General features: G+C 52.8%; 1 protein-coding gene across 3 annotated transcripts in view; it reads left to right on the forward strand.

Annotated features, from left to right (window-relative positions):
- cct8 (chaperonin containing TCP1, subunit 8 (theta)) overlaps positions 1-15178 on the forward strand; it is a 31090-nt gene extending 15912 nt beyond the window's left edge. The window contains exons 8-15 of one of the 3 annotated variants that reach the window (XM_065004986.1): positions 934-1112; positions 1948-2014; positions 6859-6946; positions 7096-7283; positions 12489-12653; positions 12897-13016; positions 13849-13986; positions 14878-15178. In XM_065004986.1, the coding sequence (XP_064861058.1) occupies positions 934-1112; positions 1948-2014; positions 6859-6946; positions 7096-7283; positions 12489-12653; positions 12897-13016; positions 13849-13953 (912 nt within the window). In that variant the 3' untranslated portion in view covers positions 13954-13986; positions 14878-15178. Of the gene's footprint in view, positions 1-933; positions 1113-1947; positions 2015-6858; positions 6947-7095; positions 7284-7457; positions 7553-12488; positions 12654-12896; positions 13017-13848; positions 13987-14877 lie in introns of those variants that run through there. The other 2 variants (XM_029653480.2, XM_065004987.1) reach the window with 2 other exon arrangements.
- The last annotated feature ends 368 nt before the right edge of the window (positions 15179-15546 follow it).

Raw genomic sequence — 15546 nt, forward strand, 5'->3', positions numbered from 1 at the left:
TTCCTTCCTCCCCCTGGCTCCCCCCCTTCCTTCCTCCCCCTGGCTCCCTCCCTCCCTTCCTTCCTCCCCTGGCTCCCTCCCTCCCTCCCTTCCTCCCCCTGGCTCCCTCCCTCCCTTCCTTCCTCCCCCTGGCTCCCTCCCTCCCTCCTTCCTCCCCTGGCTCCCTCCCTCCTCCCTCTCTCCTCCCTCCTCCCTTCCTTCCTCCCCCTGGCTCCCTCCCTCCCTTCCTTCCTCCCCCTGGCTCCCTCCCTCCCTTCCTTCCTCGCCCTGCCTCCCTCCCTCCCTTCCTCGCCCTGCCTCCCTCCCTCCCTTCCTTCCTCGCCCTGGCTCCCTCCCTCCCTTCCTTCCTCCCCCTGGCTCCCTCCCTCCCTTCCTTCCTTCCTCGCCCTGGCTCCCTCCCTCCCTTCCTTCCTTCCTCGCCCTGGCTCCCTCCCTCCCTTCCTTCCTCCCCCTGGCTCCCTCCCTCCCTTCCTTCCTCCCCTGGCTCCCTTCCTTCCTCCCCCTGGCTCCCTCCCTCCCTCCCTTCCTCGCCCTGGCTCCCTCCCTCCCTCCCTTCCTTCCTCCCCCTGGCTCCCTCCCTTCCTTCCTCCCCCTGGCTCCCTCCCTCTCTCCCTCCCTCCCTCCCTCTGCAGGGTAGTGTTGATAAATAATGCGGAAGAGCTCCTTAACTTCAGTAAAGGAGAGGATATGATGTTGTCTCTCCCTCCCTCTGGCTCTCTCCTTCCCTCTCTCCTTCCCTCTCTCCTTCCCTCTCTCCCTCCCTCCGCAGGGTACAGTGTTGATTAATAATGATGTTGTCTCCCTCCCTCTCTCCTTCCCTCCCTTCCTCCCTCCGCAGGGTACAGTGTTGATTAATGATGTCTCTCCTTCCCTCCCTTCCTCCCTCTGGCTCCCTTCCTCTCTCCCTCCCTCCCTCTCTCCTTCCCTCCGCAGGGTACAGTGTTGATAAACAACGCGGAGGAGCTCCTGAACTTCAGTAAGGGAGAGGAGGATATGATGGAAGCCCAAGTCAAGTCCATCGCTGAGGCAGGCGCCAACGTAGTGGTGACCGGTGGCAAAGTGGCGGATATGGCGCTGCACTACGCCAACAAGTACCAGCTCATGGTCGTCAGGTAGGGTCCCAGCTCATGGTCAGCTCATGGTCGTCAGGTAGGGTGCCAGCTCATGGTCGTCAGGTAGGGTGCCAGCTCATGGTCGTCAGGTAGGGTGCCAGCTCATGGTCGTCAGGTAGGGTACCAGCTCATGGTCGTCAGGTAGGGTGCCAGCTCATGGTCGTCAGGTAGGGTGCCAGCTCATGGTCGTCAGGTAGGGTCCCAGCTCATGGTCGTCAGGTAGGGTGCCAGCTCATGGTCGTCAGGTAGGGTGCCAGCTCATGGTCGTCAGGTAGGGTGCCAGCTCATGGTCGTCAGGTAGGGTCCCAGCTCATGGTCGTCAGGTAGGGTCCCAGCTCATGGTCGTCAGGTAGGGTCCCAGCTCATGGTCGTCAGGTAGGGTCCCAGCTCATGGTCGTCAGGTAGGGTCCCAGCTCATGGTCGTCAGCTCATGGTCGTCAGGTAGGGTTGTCAGCTCATGGTCGTCAGCTCATGGTCGTCAGCTCATGGTCGTCAGCTCATGGTCGTCAGGTAGGGTGCCAGCTCATGGTCGTCAGGTAGGGTGCCAGCTCATGGTCGTCGGGTAGGAGAGAGATGGGTGAGTCGTATCACTCACTCGTACCTGTTTTTAATTTCAGACCACTTCCTGCCTAAAAATCAACATTCCAAGACAGTCTGCTCTAGTTCGTCAGTTAAGATGAACTTGGTTTTGAGCGTTTTAGTCAAGGGGTTTACATGGGGTAGCTGGTAGGTCTTACTGGTGGTGTGAACCACCTGATCTAAAACTACTGAACATCAGCTGCTGGTCCCTTCAGGATCCTGTCTCTCTGTGTTACTAATCCCGTGTCTCCTGCAGGCTGAACTCTAAATGGGATCTGAGGAGACTGTGTAAGACCGTCGGCGCTGTGGCCCTGCCTAGACTGGTGAGTTCCCCTTACTGACAGGGTAGTGTTCCCCTTACTGACAGGGTAGTGTTCCCCTTACTGACAGGGTAGTGTTCCCCTTACTGACAGGGTAGTGTTCCCCTTACTGACAGGGTAGTGTTCCCCTTACTGACAGGGTAGTGTTCCCCTTACTGACAGGGTAGTGTTCCCCTTACTGACAGGGTAGTGTTCCCCTTACTGACAGGGTAGTGTTCCCCTTACTGACAGGGTAGTGTTCCCCTTACTGACAGGGTAGTGTTCCCCTTACTGACAGGGTAGTGTGGGTGTTGACTGTATTCGTACTCAATCGTTTGTTTCCTTCGTATGAGGAAATCAGTCCATTGTAATATATTCATTAGGCTCTGATCTATGGATTTCACGTGACTGGGAATACAGACATACATCTGTTGGTCACAGATACACAAAGTAGGGGTGTGAGTCGGAAAACCAGTCGGTAATAACTACACAGAAATGTATTGGTACATTTTATTAATCGTGCAAGACTTGAGGTGATGACAGCCTAATACAGAATCATGTCTGTTCTACGAAATATATTCCTCCATAAATGTTTCCCCTAATAAATACATTTTTTTTAATTTTACCTTTTATTTAACCAGGCAAGTCAGTTAAGAACCAATTCTTATTTTCAATGACGGCCAAGGAACAGTGGGTTAACTGCCTGTTCAGGGGCAGAACGACAGATTTGTACCTTGTCAACTCGGGGGTTTGAACTCGCAACCTTCCGGTTACTAGTCCAACGCTCTAACCACTAGGCTACGCTGCCGCCTCTACACTCTAACCACTAGGCTACGCTGCCACCTCTACACTCTAACCACTAGGCTACGCTGCCGCCTCTACACTCTAACCACTAGGCTACCCTGCCACCTCTACACTCTAACCACTAGGCTACCCTGCCACCTCTACACTCTAACCACTAGGCTACCCTGCCGCCTCTACACTCTAACCACTAGGCTACCCTGCCACCTCTACACTCTAACCACTAGGCTACCCTGCCGCCTCTACACTCTAACCACTAGGCTACCCTGCCACCTCTACACTCTAACCACTAGGCTACCCTGCCACCTCTACACTCTAACCACTAGGCTACCCTGCCGCCTCTACACTCTAACCACTAGGCTACCCTGCCGCCTCTACACTCTAACCACTAGGCTACCCTGCCACCTCTACACTCTAACCACTAGACTACGCTGCCGCCCCAATAAATACGTTACTGTTACAATGTCCGCTGAACTGACATGGTTGTCGCTGACACTGCAATGTTGACATGACGGGAGTTTCCTATTTTACATTGAGTCGTTTAGCAGATGCTCTTATCCAGAACAACTTAAAGGCGCTCTGAACCGCTAGGCTACCTGGCCCGGCGCTCTGAACCCCTAGGCTACCTGGCCCGGCGCTCTGAACCCCTAGGCTACTTGACCCGGCGCTCTGAACCCCTAGGCTACCTGGCCCGGCGCTCTGAACCCCTAGGCTACCTGGTCCGGCGCTCTGAACCCCTAGGCTACCTGGCCCGGCGCTCTGAACCCCTAGGCTACCTGGCCCGGCTCTCTGAACCGCTAGGCTACCTGGCCCGGCTCTCTGAACCCCTAGGCTACCTGGCCCGGCTCTCTGAACCCCTAGGCTACCTGGCCCGGCGCTCTGAACCCCTAGGCTACCTGGCCCGGCGCTCTGAACCCCTAGGCTACCTGGCCCGGCCGGCTCTGAACCCCTAGGCTACCTGGCTGAACCCCTAGGCTACCTGGCCCGGCGCTCTGAACCCCTAGGCTACCTGGCCCGGCTCTCTGAACCCCTAGGCTACCTGGCCCGGCGCTCTGAACCGCTAGGCTACCTGGCCCGGCGCTCTGAACCCCTAGGCTACCTGGCCCGGCTCTCTGAACCCCTAGGCTACCTGGCCCGGCGCTCTGAACCCCTAGGCTACCGGGCCGGCGCTCTGGCTAGGCTACCTGGCGCTCTGAACCCCTAGGCTACCTGGCCCGGCGCTCTGAACCGCTAGGCTACCTGGCCCGGCGCTCTGAACCGCTAGGCTACCTGGCCCGGCGCTCTGAACCCCTAGGCTACCTGGCCCGGCGCTCTGAACCGCTAGGCTACCTGGCGCTCGAACCGCTCTACCTGGCCCCGCTAGGCTACCTGGCCCGGCTCTCTGAACCCCTAGGCTACCTGGCCCGGCTCTCTGAACCCCTAGGCTACCTGGCCCGGCTCTCTGAACCCCTAGGCTACCTGGCCCGGCGCTCTGAACCCCTAGGCTACCTGGCCCGGCGCTCTGAACCCCTAGGCTACCTGGCCCGGCGCTCTGAACCCCTAGGCTACCTGGCCCGGCGCTCTGAACCCCTAGGCTACCTGGTCCGGCGCTCTGAACCCCTAGGCTACCTGGCCCGGCGCTCTGAACCGCTAGGCTACCGGGCCCGGCGCTCTGAACCGCTAGGCTACCTGGCCCGGCGCTCTGAACCGCTAGGCTACCTGGCCCGGCGCTCTGAACCGCTAGGCTACCTGGCCCGGCGCTCTGAACCGCTAGGCTACCTGGCCCGGAGCTCTGAACCGCTAGGCTACCTGGCCCGGCGCTCTGAACCGCTAGGCTACCTGGCCCGGCGCTCTGAACCGCTAGGCTACCTGGCCCGGCGCTCTGAACCGCTAGGCTACCTGGCCCGGCGCTCTGAACCGCTAGGCTACCTGGCCCGGCGCTCTGAACCGCTAGGCTACCGGGCCCGGCGCTCTGAACCGCTAGGCTACCGGGCCCGGCTCTCTGAACCCCTAGGCTACCTGGCCCGGCGCTCTGAACCGCTAGGCTACCGGGCCCGGCTCTCTGAACCGCTAGGCTACCTGGCCCGGCTCTCTGAACCGCTAGGCTCTCTGAACCTCTAGGCTACCTGGCCCGGCTCTCTGAACCGCTAGGCTACCTGGCCCGGCTTTCTGAACCCCTAGGCTCTCTGAACCGCTAGGCTACCGGGCCCGGCTCTCTGAACCGCTAGGCTACCGGGCCCGGCTCTCTGAACCGCTAGGCTACCGGGCCCGGGTCTCTGAACCGCTAGGCTACCTGCCGCCCAATTAGTCCTTAATGCGCGCCACCACGGTTCTCAACTCAGACAGCGGTGTGTAAAGCCTACAGTCGCTGCTGCTAAAGTTATTCCCAGGATGGAAGTGTCCACCTTTACTGGTTTCACCATGTAATGTTTAAACAAAATCATATCCCCACAGTAGACTGGTTTACTGATTTATTCAGTCGGCTTGTTATGTGATCTATGCAAGATGAATGTTACACTCCAGACTCAAAGTTACATGTGCCATGAAAACAGTTTTGTCCTTTTTTTTTTTTGTCCTGTTAACCTCCCATTTTATTCTAAGTCAGGACCATCGTGTGTTTGGGGAACGAGGATTAGTCATTATTTTATTAATACATTATTTTGGATCTGTATTACATGTACAAAACTACAGCTGATTTTGTAAAACGACACGGTTTGACTGGAGTAGAGAAGAGAACCTGGTAGCGATTGGAAACTGGGATCCCCGCCCAGGTTTATTTCTCTACTACTGTCAAACTGTCGTTTTACAAAATCAGCTGTAGCTTCAAACATCGTTTAGGGTCAGCTTTTCAACAGAGCTCTTGAGAGAGAGAGCTCTTGAGAGAGAGAGCTCTTGAGAGAGAGAGCTCTTGAGAGAGAGAGAGCTCTTGAGAGAGAGAGAGCTCTTGAGAGAGAGAGAGCTCTTGAGAGAGAGAGAGCTCTTGAGAGAGAGAGAGCTCTTGAGAGAGAGAGAGCTCTTGAGAGAGAGAGCTCTTGAGAGAGAGAGAGCTCTTGAGAGAGAGAGAGCTCTTGAGAGAGAGAGAGAGAGAGAGCTCTTGAGAGAGAGAGAGAGAGCTCTTGAGAGAGAGAGAGAGAGAGCTCTTGAGAGAGAGAGAGAGAGCTCTTGAGAGAGAGAGAGAGCTCTTGAGAGAGAGAGAGCTCTTGAGAGAGAGAGAGCTCTTGAGAGAGAGAGAGCTCTTGAGAGAGAGAGAGCTCTTGAGAGAGAGAGAGAGCTCTTGAGAGAGAGAGAGAGCTCTTGAGAGAGAGAGAGAGCTCTTGAGAGAGAGAGAGAGCTCTTGAGAGAGAGAGAGAGCTCTTGAGAGAGAGAGCTCTTGAGAGAGAGAGCTCTTGAGAGAGAGAGCTCTTGAGAGAGAGCTCTTGAGAGAGAGAGCTCTTGAGAGAGAGCTCTTGAGAGAGAGAGCTCTTGAGAGAGAGAGCTCTTGAGAGAGAGAGCTCTTGAGAGAGAGAGCTCTTGAGAGAGAGAGCTCTTGAGAGAGAGAGCTCTTGAGAGAGAGAGCTCTTAAAGGGGCAGTAGCGTAGTTTCTTCCTCATAGTATCTCAAATGTATGATACAATAATCATGTGTCCATGGGGGTAAATGCAGATGGATAAGCCCCTTGCTTCGGCCTCTGTTCATTTTATAGCTACGATTCTGCATCGGTTGTCTTCAGGTTTGTTATTGGGCTGATTTGGAGGCGGGACTTATATTTTAGTGTCGGTATCTTTATTCATATTAGTTTTAAAAAAAAATTAAATGTGTTTTTTTAAGTCATCAGAACTGAGCTTTTTCGGTCCATCCTAAAAAATGATCCTGTGGAGGACCCGTAAGCAAGGGGACTGGAATTGGTCAAACTTATTTTAATACGTCTACAAAATAATGTATTATTAAAATAATGAATAATCCTCTTTCCCTAAACGAATGACGGTGCTGACTTTCTAACATGAAAAGGGGGAGGTTAACTTGGCCCCAGACAATCGACACGGTAAAAATAAATGAATGTAAGTTCTTCCAAGTCAAAACTCAAACGGACCATTCCTATGTCCCCCCAGACCCCTCCCACTCCAGAGGAAATGGGTCACTGTGACAGTGTCTACCTGGATGAGGTCGGAGACACTCAGGTGGTGGTCTTCAAACACGGTGAGAACAGACTTCCCAACTAAAAGTCTTGTCGTCTTTTAAAAACTTAAGTAATTTCTGTGTGTGTTTCGGGGAACTATAGACCACAGTCTGCAATGGTGCCATCTCATAGTCGTTCTCTTTCCACCCCTCTTCCTCCTCCTTCCCAGAGAAAGAGGATGGTGCCATCTCCACCCTGGTGATTAGAGGATCCACTGACAACCGGATGGATGATATCGAGCGGGCCATCGACGACGGGGTCAACACCTTCAAGGTTCTGGTCCGAGACAAGAGGCTGGTGCCAGGTGCCGGAGCTACAGAGATCGAACTGGCTAGACAGATCACTTCATACGGAGAGGTACGGATCACGGACGTGTGTGTGTGTGTGTGTGTGTGTGTGTGTTAACGAATGTGTCGTTTTAAACACACTTAACTAGTATGACTCCATTTCTAGTCGTTTCCGGTCTGGAGCAGTATGCCATTAACAACTTTGCCTGACCCCCCCCCCCCCCCCCTCCTCCTCTCTCTCTAGTCGTGTCCTGGTCTGGAGCAGTATGCCATTAAGAAGTTTGCCTGACCCCCCCTCCTCCTCCTCTCTCTCTAGTCGTGTCCTGGTCTGGAGCAGTATGCCATTAAGAAGTTTGCCTGACCCCCCCCCCTCCTCCTCCTCCTCCTCTCTCTCTAGTCGTGTCCTGGTCTGGAGCAGTATGCCATTAAGAAGTTTGCCTGACCCCCCCCTCCTCTCTCTCTCTAGTCGTGTCCTGGTCTGGAGCAGTATGCCATTAAGAAGTTTGCCTGACCCCCCTCCTCCTCCTCCTCCTCTCTCTCTAGTCGTGTCCTGGTCTGGAGCAGTATGCCATTAAGAAGTTTGCCTGACCCCCCCCCCCTCCTCCTCTCTCTAGTCGTTTCCTGGTCTGGAGCAGTATGTTACATTTACGTTATTTAGCAGACGCTCTTATCCAGAGCGACTTACAAATTGGTGCTTTCACCTTATGACATCCAGTGGAACAGCCACTTTACAATAGTGCATCTAGGTCTTTTAAGGGGGGAGGAGAAGGATTACTTTATCCTATCCTAGGTATTCCTTAAAGAGGTGGGGTTTCAGGTGTCTCCGGAAGGTGGTGATTGACTCCGCTGTCCTGGCGTCGTGAGGGAGTTTGTTCCACCATTGGGGGCCAGAGCAGCGAACAGTTTTGACTGGGCTGAGCGGGAACTGTACTTCCTCAGTGGTAGGGAGGCGAGCAGGCCAGAGGTGGATGAACGCAGTGCCCTTGTTTGGGTGTAGGGCCTGATCAGAGCCTGGAGGTAGTGAGGTGCCGTTCCCCTCACAGCTCCGTAGGCAAGCACCATGGTCTTGTAGCGGATGCGAGCTTCAACTGGAAGCCAGTGGAGAGAGCGGAGGAGCGGGGTGACGTGAGAGAACTTGGGAAGGTTGAACACCAGACGGGCTGCGGCGTTCTGGATGAGTTGTAGGGGTTTAATGGCACAGGCAGGGAGCCCAGCCAACAGCGAGTTGCAGTAATCCAGACGGGAGATGACAAGTGCCTGGATTAGGACCTGCGCCGCTTCCTGTGTGAGGCAGGGTCGTACTCTGCGGATGTTGTAGAGCATGAACCTACAGGAACGGGCCACCGCCTTGATGTTATTTGAGAACGACAGGGTGTTGTCCAGGATCACGCCAAGGTTCTTAGCGCTCTGGGACGAGGACACAATGGAGTTGTCAACCGTGATGGCGAGATCATGGAACGGGCAGTCCTTCCCCGGGAGGAAGAGTAGCTCCGTCTTGCCGAGGTTCAGCTTGAGGTGATGATCCGTCATCCACACTGATATGTCTGCCAGACATGCAGAGATGCGATTCGCCACCTGGTCATCAGAAGGGGGAAAGGAGAAGATTAATTGTGTGTCGTCTGCATAGCAATGATAGGAGAGACCATGTGAGGTTATGACAGAGCCAAGTGACTTGGTGTATAGCGAGAATAGGAGAGGGCCTAGAACAGAGCCCTGGGGGACACCAGTGGTGAGAGCACGTGGTGAGGAGACGGATTCTCGCCACGCCACCTGGTAGGAGCGACCTGTCAGGTAGGACGCAATCCAAGCGTGGGCCGCGCCGGAGATGCCCAACTCGGAGAGGGTGGAGAGGAGGATCTGATGGTTCACAGTATCGAAGGCAGCCGATAGGTCTAGAAGGATGAGAGCAGAGGAGAGAGAGTTAGCAGTGCGGAGCGCCTCCGTGATACAGAGAAGAGCAGTCTCAGTTGAATGACTAGTCTTGAAACCTGACTGATTTGGATCAAGAAGGTCATTCTGAGAGAGATAGCGGGAGAGCTGGCCAAGGACGGCACGTTCAAGAGTTTTGGAGAGAAAAGAAAGAAGGGATACTGGTCTGTAGTTGTTGACATCGGAGGGATCGAGTGTAGGTTTTTTCAGAAGGGGTGCAACTCTCGCTCTCTTGAAGACGGGAGGGACGTAGCCAGCGGTCAGGGATGAGTTGATGAGCGAGGTGAGGTAAGGGAGAAGGTCACCGGAGATGGTCTGGAGAAGAGAGGAGGGGATAGGGTCAAGCGGGCAGGTTGTTGGGCGGCCGGCCGTCACAAGACGCGAGATGTCATCTGGAGAGAGAGGGGAGAAAGAGGTCAGAGCACAGGGTAGGGCAGTGTGAGCAGAACCAGCGGTGTCGTTTGACTTAGCAAACGAGGATCGGATGTCGTCGACCTTCTTTTCAAAATGGTTGACGAAGTCATCTGCAGAGAGGGAGGAGGGGGAGGGGGAGGAGGATTCAAGAGGGAGGAGAAGGTGGCAAAGAGCTTCCTAGGGTTAGAGGCAGATGCTTGGAATTTAGAGTGGTAGAAAGTGGCTTTAGCAGCAGAGACAGAGGAGGAAAATGTAGAGAGGAGGGAGTGAAAGGATGCCAGGTCCGCAGGGAGGCGAGTTTTCCTCCATTTCCGCTCGGCTGCCCGGGAGCCCTGTTCTGTGAGCTCGCAATGAGTCGTCGAGCCACGGAGCGGGAGGGAGGACCGAGCCGGCCTGGAGGATAGGGGGCATAGAGAGTCAAAGGATGCAGAAAGGGAGGAGAGGAGGGTTGAGGAGGCAGAATCAGGAGATAGGTTGGAGAAGGTTTGAGCAGAGGGAAGAGATGATAGGATGGAAGAGGAGAGAGTAGCGGGGAGAGAGAGCGAAGGTTGGGACGGCGCGATACCATCCGAGTAGGGGCAGTGTGGGAAGTGTTGGATGAGAGCGAGAGGGAAAAGGATACAAGGTAGTGGTCGGAGACTTGGAGGAGTTGCAATGAGGTTAGTGGAGGAACAGCATCTAGTAAAGATGAGGTCGAGCGTATTGCCTGCCTTGTGAGTAGGGGGAAGGTGAGAGGGTGAGGTCAAAAGAGGAGAGGAGTGGAAAGAAGGAGGCAGAGAGGAATGAGTCAAAGGTAGACGTGGGGAGGTTAAAGTCGCCCAGAACTGTGAGAGGTGAGCCGTCCTCAGGAAAGGAGCTTATCAAGGCATCAAGCTCATTGATGAACTCTCCGAGGGAACCTGGAGGGCGATAAATGATAAGGATGTTAAGCTTGAAAGGGCTGGTAACTGTGACAGCATGGAATTCAAAGGAGGCGATAGACAGATGGTTAAGGGGAGAAAGAGAGAATGACCACTTGGGAGAGATGAGGATCCCGGTGCCACCACCCCGCTGACCAGAAGCTCTCGGGGTGTGCGAGAGCACGTGGGCGGACGAAGAGAGAGCAGTAGGAGTAGCGGTGTTGTCTGTGGTGATCCATGTTTCCGCCAGAGCCAAGAAGTCGAGGGACTGGAGGGAGGCATAGGCTGAGATGAACTCTGCCTTGTTGGCCGCAGATCGGCAGTTCCAGAGGCTACCGGAGACCTGGAACTCCACGTGGGTCGTGCGCGCTGGGACCACCAGATTAGGGTGGCTGCGGCCATGCGGTGTGGAGCGTTTGTATGGTCTGTGCAGAGAGGAGAGAACAGGGATAGACAGACACATAGTTGACAGGCTACACAAGAGGCTACGCTAATGCAGAGGAGATTGGAATGACAAGTGGACTACACGTCTCGAATGTTCAGAAAGTTAAGCTTACGTAGCAAGAATCTAATTGACTAAAATGATTAAAATGATAGAGTACTGCTGGGGTAGGCTAGCTGCGTTGTTGACACTACCCTAATCAAGTCGTACCGTTGAGTGTGAAGTTTCTACAGTGCTGCTTATCGGGAGCTAGCTGGCTAGCTAGCAGTGTTGGTTACGTTGCGTTAGGAGAACGACAATAGCTGGCTAGCTAACCTAGAAAATCGCTCTAGACTACACAATTATCTTTGAAACAAAGACGGCTATGTAGCTAGCTATGTAGCTAGCTACGATCAAACAAATCACACCGTTGGGACTGTAATGAAATGAAATGAAAAAGTGATACTACCTGTGGAGCGACGCGGAATGCGACCGGAATGCGAAAGTTCTATTCAGTAGACGTTGGCTGGCTATTGGCTAGCTAGGAGGTGTCTCCTACGTTAAGGACGACAAAAAGCTGGCTAGCTGACCTCGGTGAATTAAGATAATCACTCTAAGACTACACACTCTAAACTACACAATTATCTTGGATACGAAGACTGCAAAGACAACTATGTCATTAACAACTTTGCCTGACCCCCCCCCCTCCTCCTCCTCTCTCTCTAGTCGTGTCCTGGTCTGGAGCAGTATACCATTAACAACTTTGCCTGACCCCCCCTCCTCCTCCTCTCTCTCTAGTCGTGTCCTGGTCTGGAGCAGTATGTCATTAACAACTTTGCCTGACCCCCCCCCTCCTCCTCCTCTCTCTCTAGTCGTGTCCTGGTCTGGAGCAGTATACCATTAACAACTTTGCCTGACCCCCCTCCTCCTCCTCTCTCTCTAGTCGTGTCCTGGTCTGGAGCAGTATACCATTAACAACTTTGCCTGACCCCCTCCTCTCTCTCTAGTCGTGTCCTGGTCTGGAGCAGTATGCCATTAAGAAGTTTGCCTGACCCCCTCCTCCTCTCTCTCTAGTCGTGTCCTGGTCTGGAGCAGTATGCCATTAAGAAGTTTGCCTGACCCCCCCTCCTCCTCCTCTCTCTAGTCGTGTCCTGGTCTGGAGCAGTATACCATTAACAACTTTGCCTGACCCCCCCTCCTCCTCTCTCTCTAGTGTCCCTGGTCTGGAGCAGTATACCATTAACAACTTTGCCTGACCCCCCCCTCCTCTCTCTCTAGTCGTGTCCTGGTCTGGAGCAGTATGCCATTAAGAAGTTTGCCTGACCCCCTCCTCCTCTCTCTCTAGTCGTGTCCTGGTCTGGAGCAGTATGCCATTAAGTTTGCCTGACCCCCTCCTCCTCCTCTCTCTCTAGTCGTGTCCTGGTCTGGAGCAGTATACCATTAACAACTTTGCCTGACCCCCCCTCCTCTCTCTCTAGTCGTGTCCTGGTCTGGAGCAGTATACCATTAACAACTTTGCCTGACCCCCTCCTCTCTCTCTAGTCGTGTCCTGGTCTGGAGCAGTATGCCATTAAGAAGTTTGCCTGACCCCCCCCTCCTCCTCTCTCTCTAGTCGTGTCCTGGTCTGGAGCAGTATGCCATTAAGAAGTTTGCTGAGGCGTTTGAGGCGGTGCCCAGAGCGTTGGCAGAGAACTCTGGCATCAAGGGAAACGAGCTCATCTCCAAACTGTACGCCGTGCATCATGAGGGCAACAAGAACATGGGCTTCGACATCGAGGTGTGTGACAAGTCTCTTCCTGTTGCATTTCCTGTTGATATTTTTTATTTTATTATTTTTTCCCCCCTTACACCTGACATGGTGCGCTTGGTTTAGTTTGCCCAGTGTACCAGGTTGGCAGATGTACGCCATGCTCATTAAATCCAGTGCACCTTAAGACATTAAGGTTCTGTTGATTTCCATGGAAACGTATAGCGTTTCTTTACAAAGCTGACGGGTTGTGTGTAATGTGCGTGTTCACAGGGAGAGGGTGCTGCTCTGAAGGACATGCTGGAAGCTGGGATCCTGGAGCCTTTCCTGGTCAAACACTGGGGCATCAAACTAGCTACCAATGCTGCTATCACCGTGCTCCGAGTAGACCAGGTACACACACACAGACACACACACACACACACACACAGACTGGGTTCATTGATACGTTACACCCTCAAACGTGTTTTGATTTCAGATCGGTGGAATCAAAATATACATCTGTACCGTCCAATAGTGGGCTGGTCTCTGGGGCCTACTTCATATGCAACGAGACCTGAGAGTTGCGCTATACGGCCAATATGCCACGGCTAAGGGCTGTTCTTAAGCACGACGCAACGCGGAGTGCCTGGATACAGTCGTTAGCCGTGGTATATTGGCTAGATATCCCAATCCCCCGAGGTGCCTTATTGCTATTAGAAACGGGTTATCAACGTAATTAGGGCCCTACATTTTTTGAGGGGTATTATACCTGATATACCATGGCTGGTCAGCCAATCAGCATCCAGAGCTCGAAACCACCCAGTTCCTACTTGCACCATAGATGATATTTACTCGTGTCGACTCATGAGCTCCGCACGCGGGAGATTTAGAATGGAAGATGGGTGTGTTTGCACATCGACCCGAATCCCATCGACTCGTTCCTCTAACCGAACTAAAAGTGTAGTTCCTGTATATCGTATCCGAGCCCATGTATCTAGATACGTATCCAATTTGTCTTGAGGGGGGTGTACACATCCCTACCACTTTCACTGTGCTCCTATTGGACCAGCCACACACACACAATCATCTTCTCATTGCAGGTCAATCGGAGTAAAATGTTGTGTTCATCTTTTTAATTGCTGTCTTCACTTCTCTTTCCCAAGTTCTCATCAGGATCCTGTAGAAAATGTTCAAGATGTGTTAATCTGTGTGTTTGTGGTTGGGGGGGGGTGTTTGTGTGTAGATTATCATGGCTAAGCCAGCAGGTGGGCCCCGGGCTCCTAAACAACAAGGCCACTGGGACAAGGACGAGGGAGACGAGCCTGAACATTTTGACACACACCACTAACCTTTCTGAACAGGACAGAATACACACTGACAGGTGCACGGAAACACTCACTGTGTGTGATGGTCAAATGGCACGGAAACACTCACTGTGTGTGATGGTCAAATGGCACGGAAACACTCACTGTGTGTGATGGTCAAATGGCACGGAAACACTCACTGTGTGTGATGGTCAAATGGCACGGAAACACTCACTGTGTGTGATGGTCAAATGGCACGGAAACACTCACTGTGTGTGAAGGGGGGCACGGAAACACTCACTGTGTGTGAAGGGGGGCACGGAAACACTCACTGTGTGTGAAGGGGGGGCACGGAAACACTCACTGTGATGGTTAATGGCACGGAAACACTCACTCACAGGGTGTCTGCGGTTTCTTAAATACATTCATCTGATGAAAGGCCTTACGTCTTAGATTCAGTGTTCGGAGGTCTACGGTGTTTCCTGTATGTTGTGTCGCTGCGTAATTGTTGCCACCTCAGACCTCACTCGATATTAAGTTTGCATTCCAAGTTTCATTAAAAAGTTATCAAAAAATTACATTTCATGGAACCTGCCGATACCTTGCTGTCGTGTTTGTGTGTGTTTTGGATATGCACTGTTAATGGGGGTATATGTTTGTGTTGGGGAAATGGCATGAATACTCACGCTCACAGTCGTGTGTTTTTAAATATAACAAGATGATACCCATGTTAATGAGACTGTAGTGCTACCGTGTGACAATAACCGTAACATTGTTCACGACCATAACCTTATTTTCTTTTCTTCTTAGGCGAATGCTCGCACACTGCTCTGATATAACCATGTTTGTGTAGCAACTGACAGTGTGTGAATGCATGCTGCATGTTTACAGGAAGCCAGATCAACAACAGAATGTTAGAATGGTAGAATGACTGACTCTCTCTGTGTGTGTGTGTGTGTGTTCCTCAGATCATCATGGCCAAACCGGCAGGCGGACCCAAAGCCCCCACAGGCAAGAAAGACTGGGATGAAGATGACTGAACATGACCTCTACCCTTTGACCACCTAACCCCTGCCACTATGCCCCCCACCCTCGCCCCTTCTCCCAACCTGTTTTTTTCTATGTTTTATTTAAAGTCCAAAGCGTTTGGCGTATTGTGTAGGCATGGTTACTGTATGATGGAAGGAGAGATGACATGGATGGATTGATGAGGGCACTGTATTGCTTTTTATGTTCTTCTCTCAAATAAAAGGCACTTCATTCCTGTCATTGTTTTTATTTTATTACATTTACATTTAGCAGACGCTCTTATCCAGAGCGACTTACAAATTGGTGCATTCACCTTATGACATCCAGTGGAACAGCCACTTTACAATAGTGCATCTAGGTCTTTTAAGGGGGGTGAGAAGGATTACTTTATCCTATCCTAGGTATTCCTTAAAGAGGTGGGGTTTCAGGTGTCTCCGGAAGGTGGTGATTGACTCCGCTGTCCTGGCGTCGTGAGGGAGTTTGTTCCACCATTGGGGGGCCAGAGCAGCGAACAGTTTTGACTGGGCTGAACGGGAACTGTACTTCCTCAGTGGTAGGGAGGCGAGCAATTTAAAAGTTCCAAAGCAGTTTAAAAATATATATTTTTG

The sequence above is a fragment of the Oncorhynchus nerka genome, linkage group LG19 (genome assembly GCF_034236695.1).
Source record: "Oncorhynchus nerka isolate Pitt River linkage group LG19, Oner_Uvic_2.0, whole genome shotgun sequence".
Lineage (NCBI taxonomy): Eukaryota > Metazoa > Chordata > Actinopteri > Salmoniformes > Salmonidae > Oncorhynchus > Oncorhynchus nerka.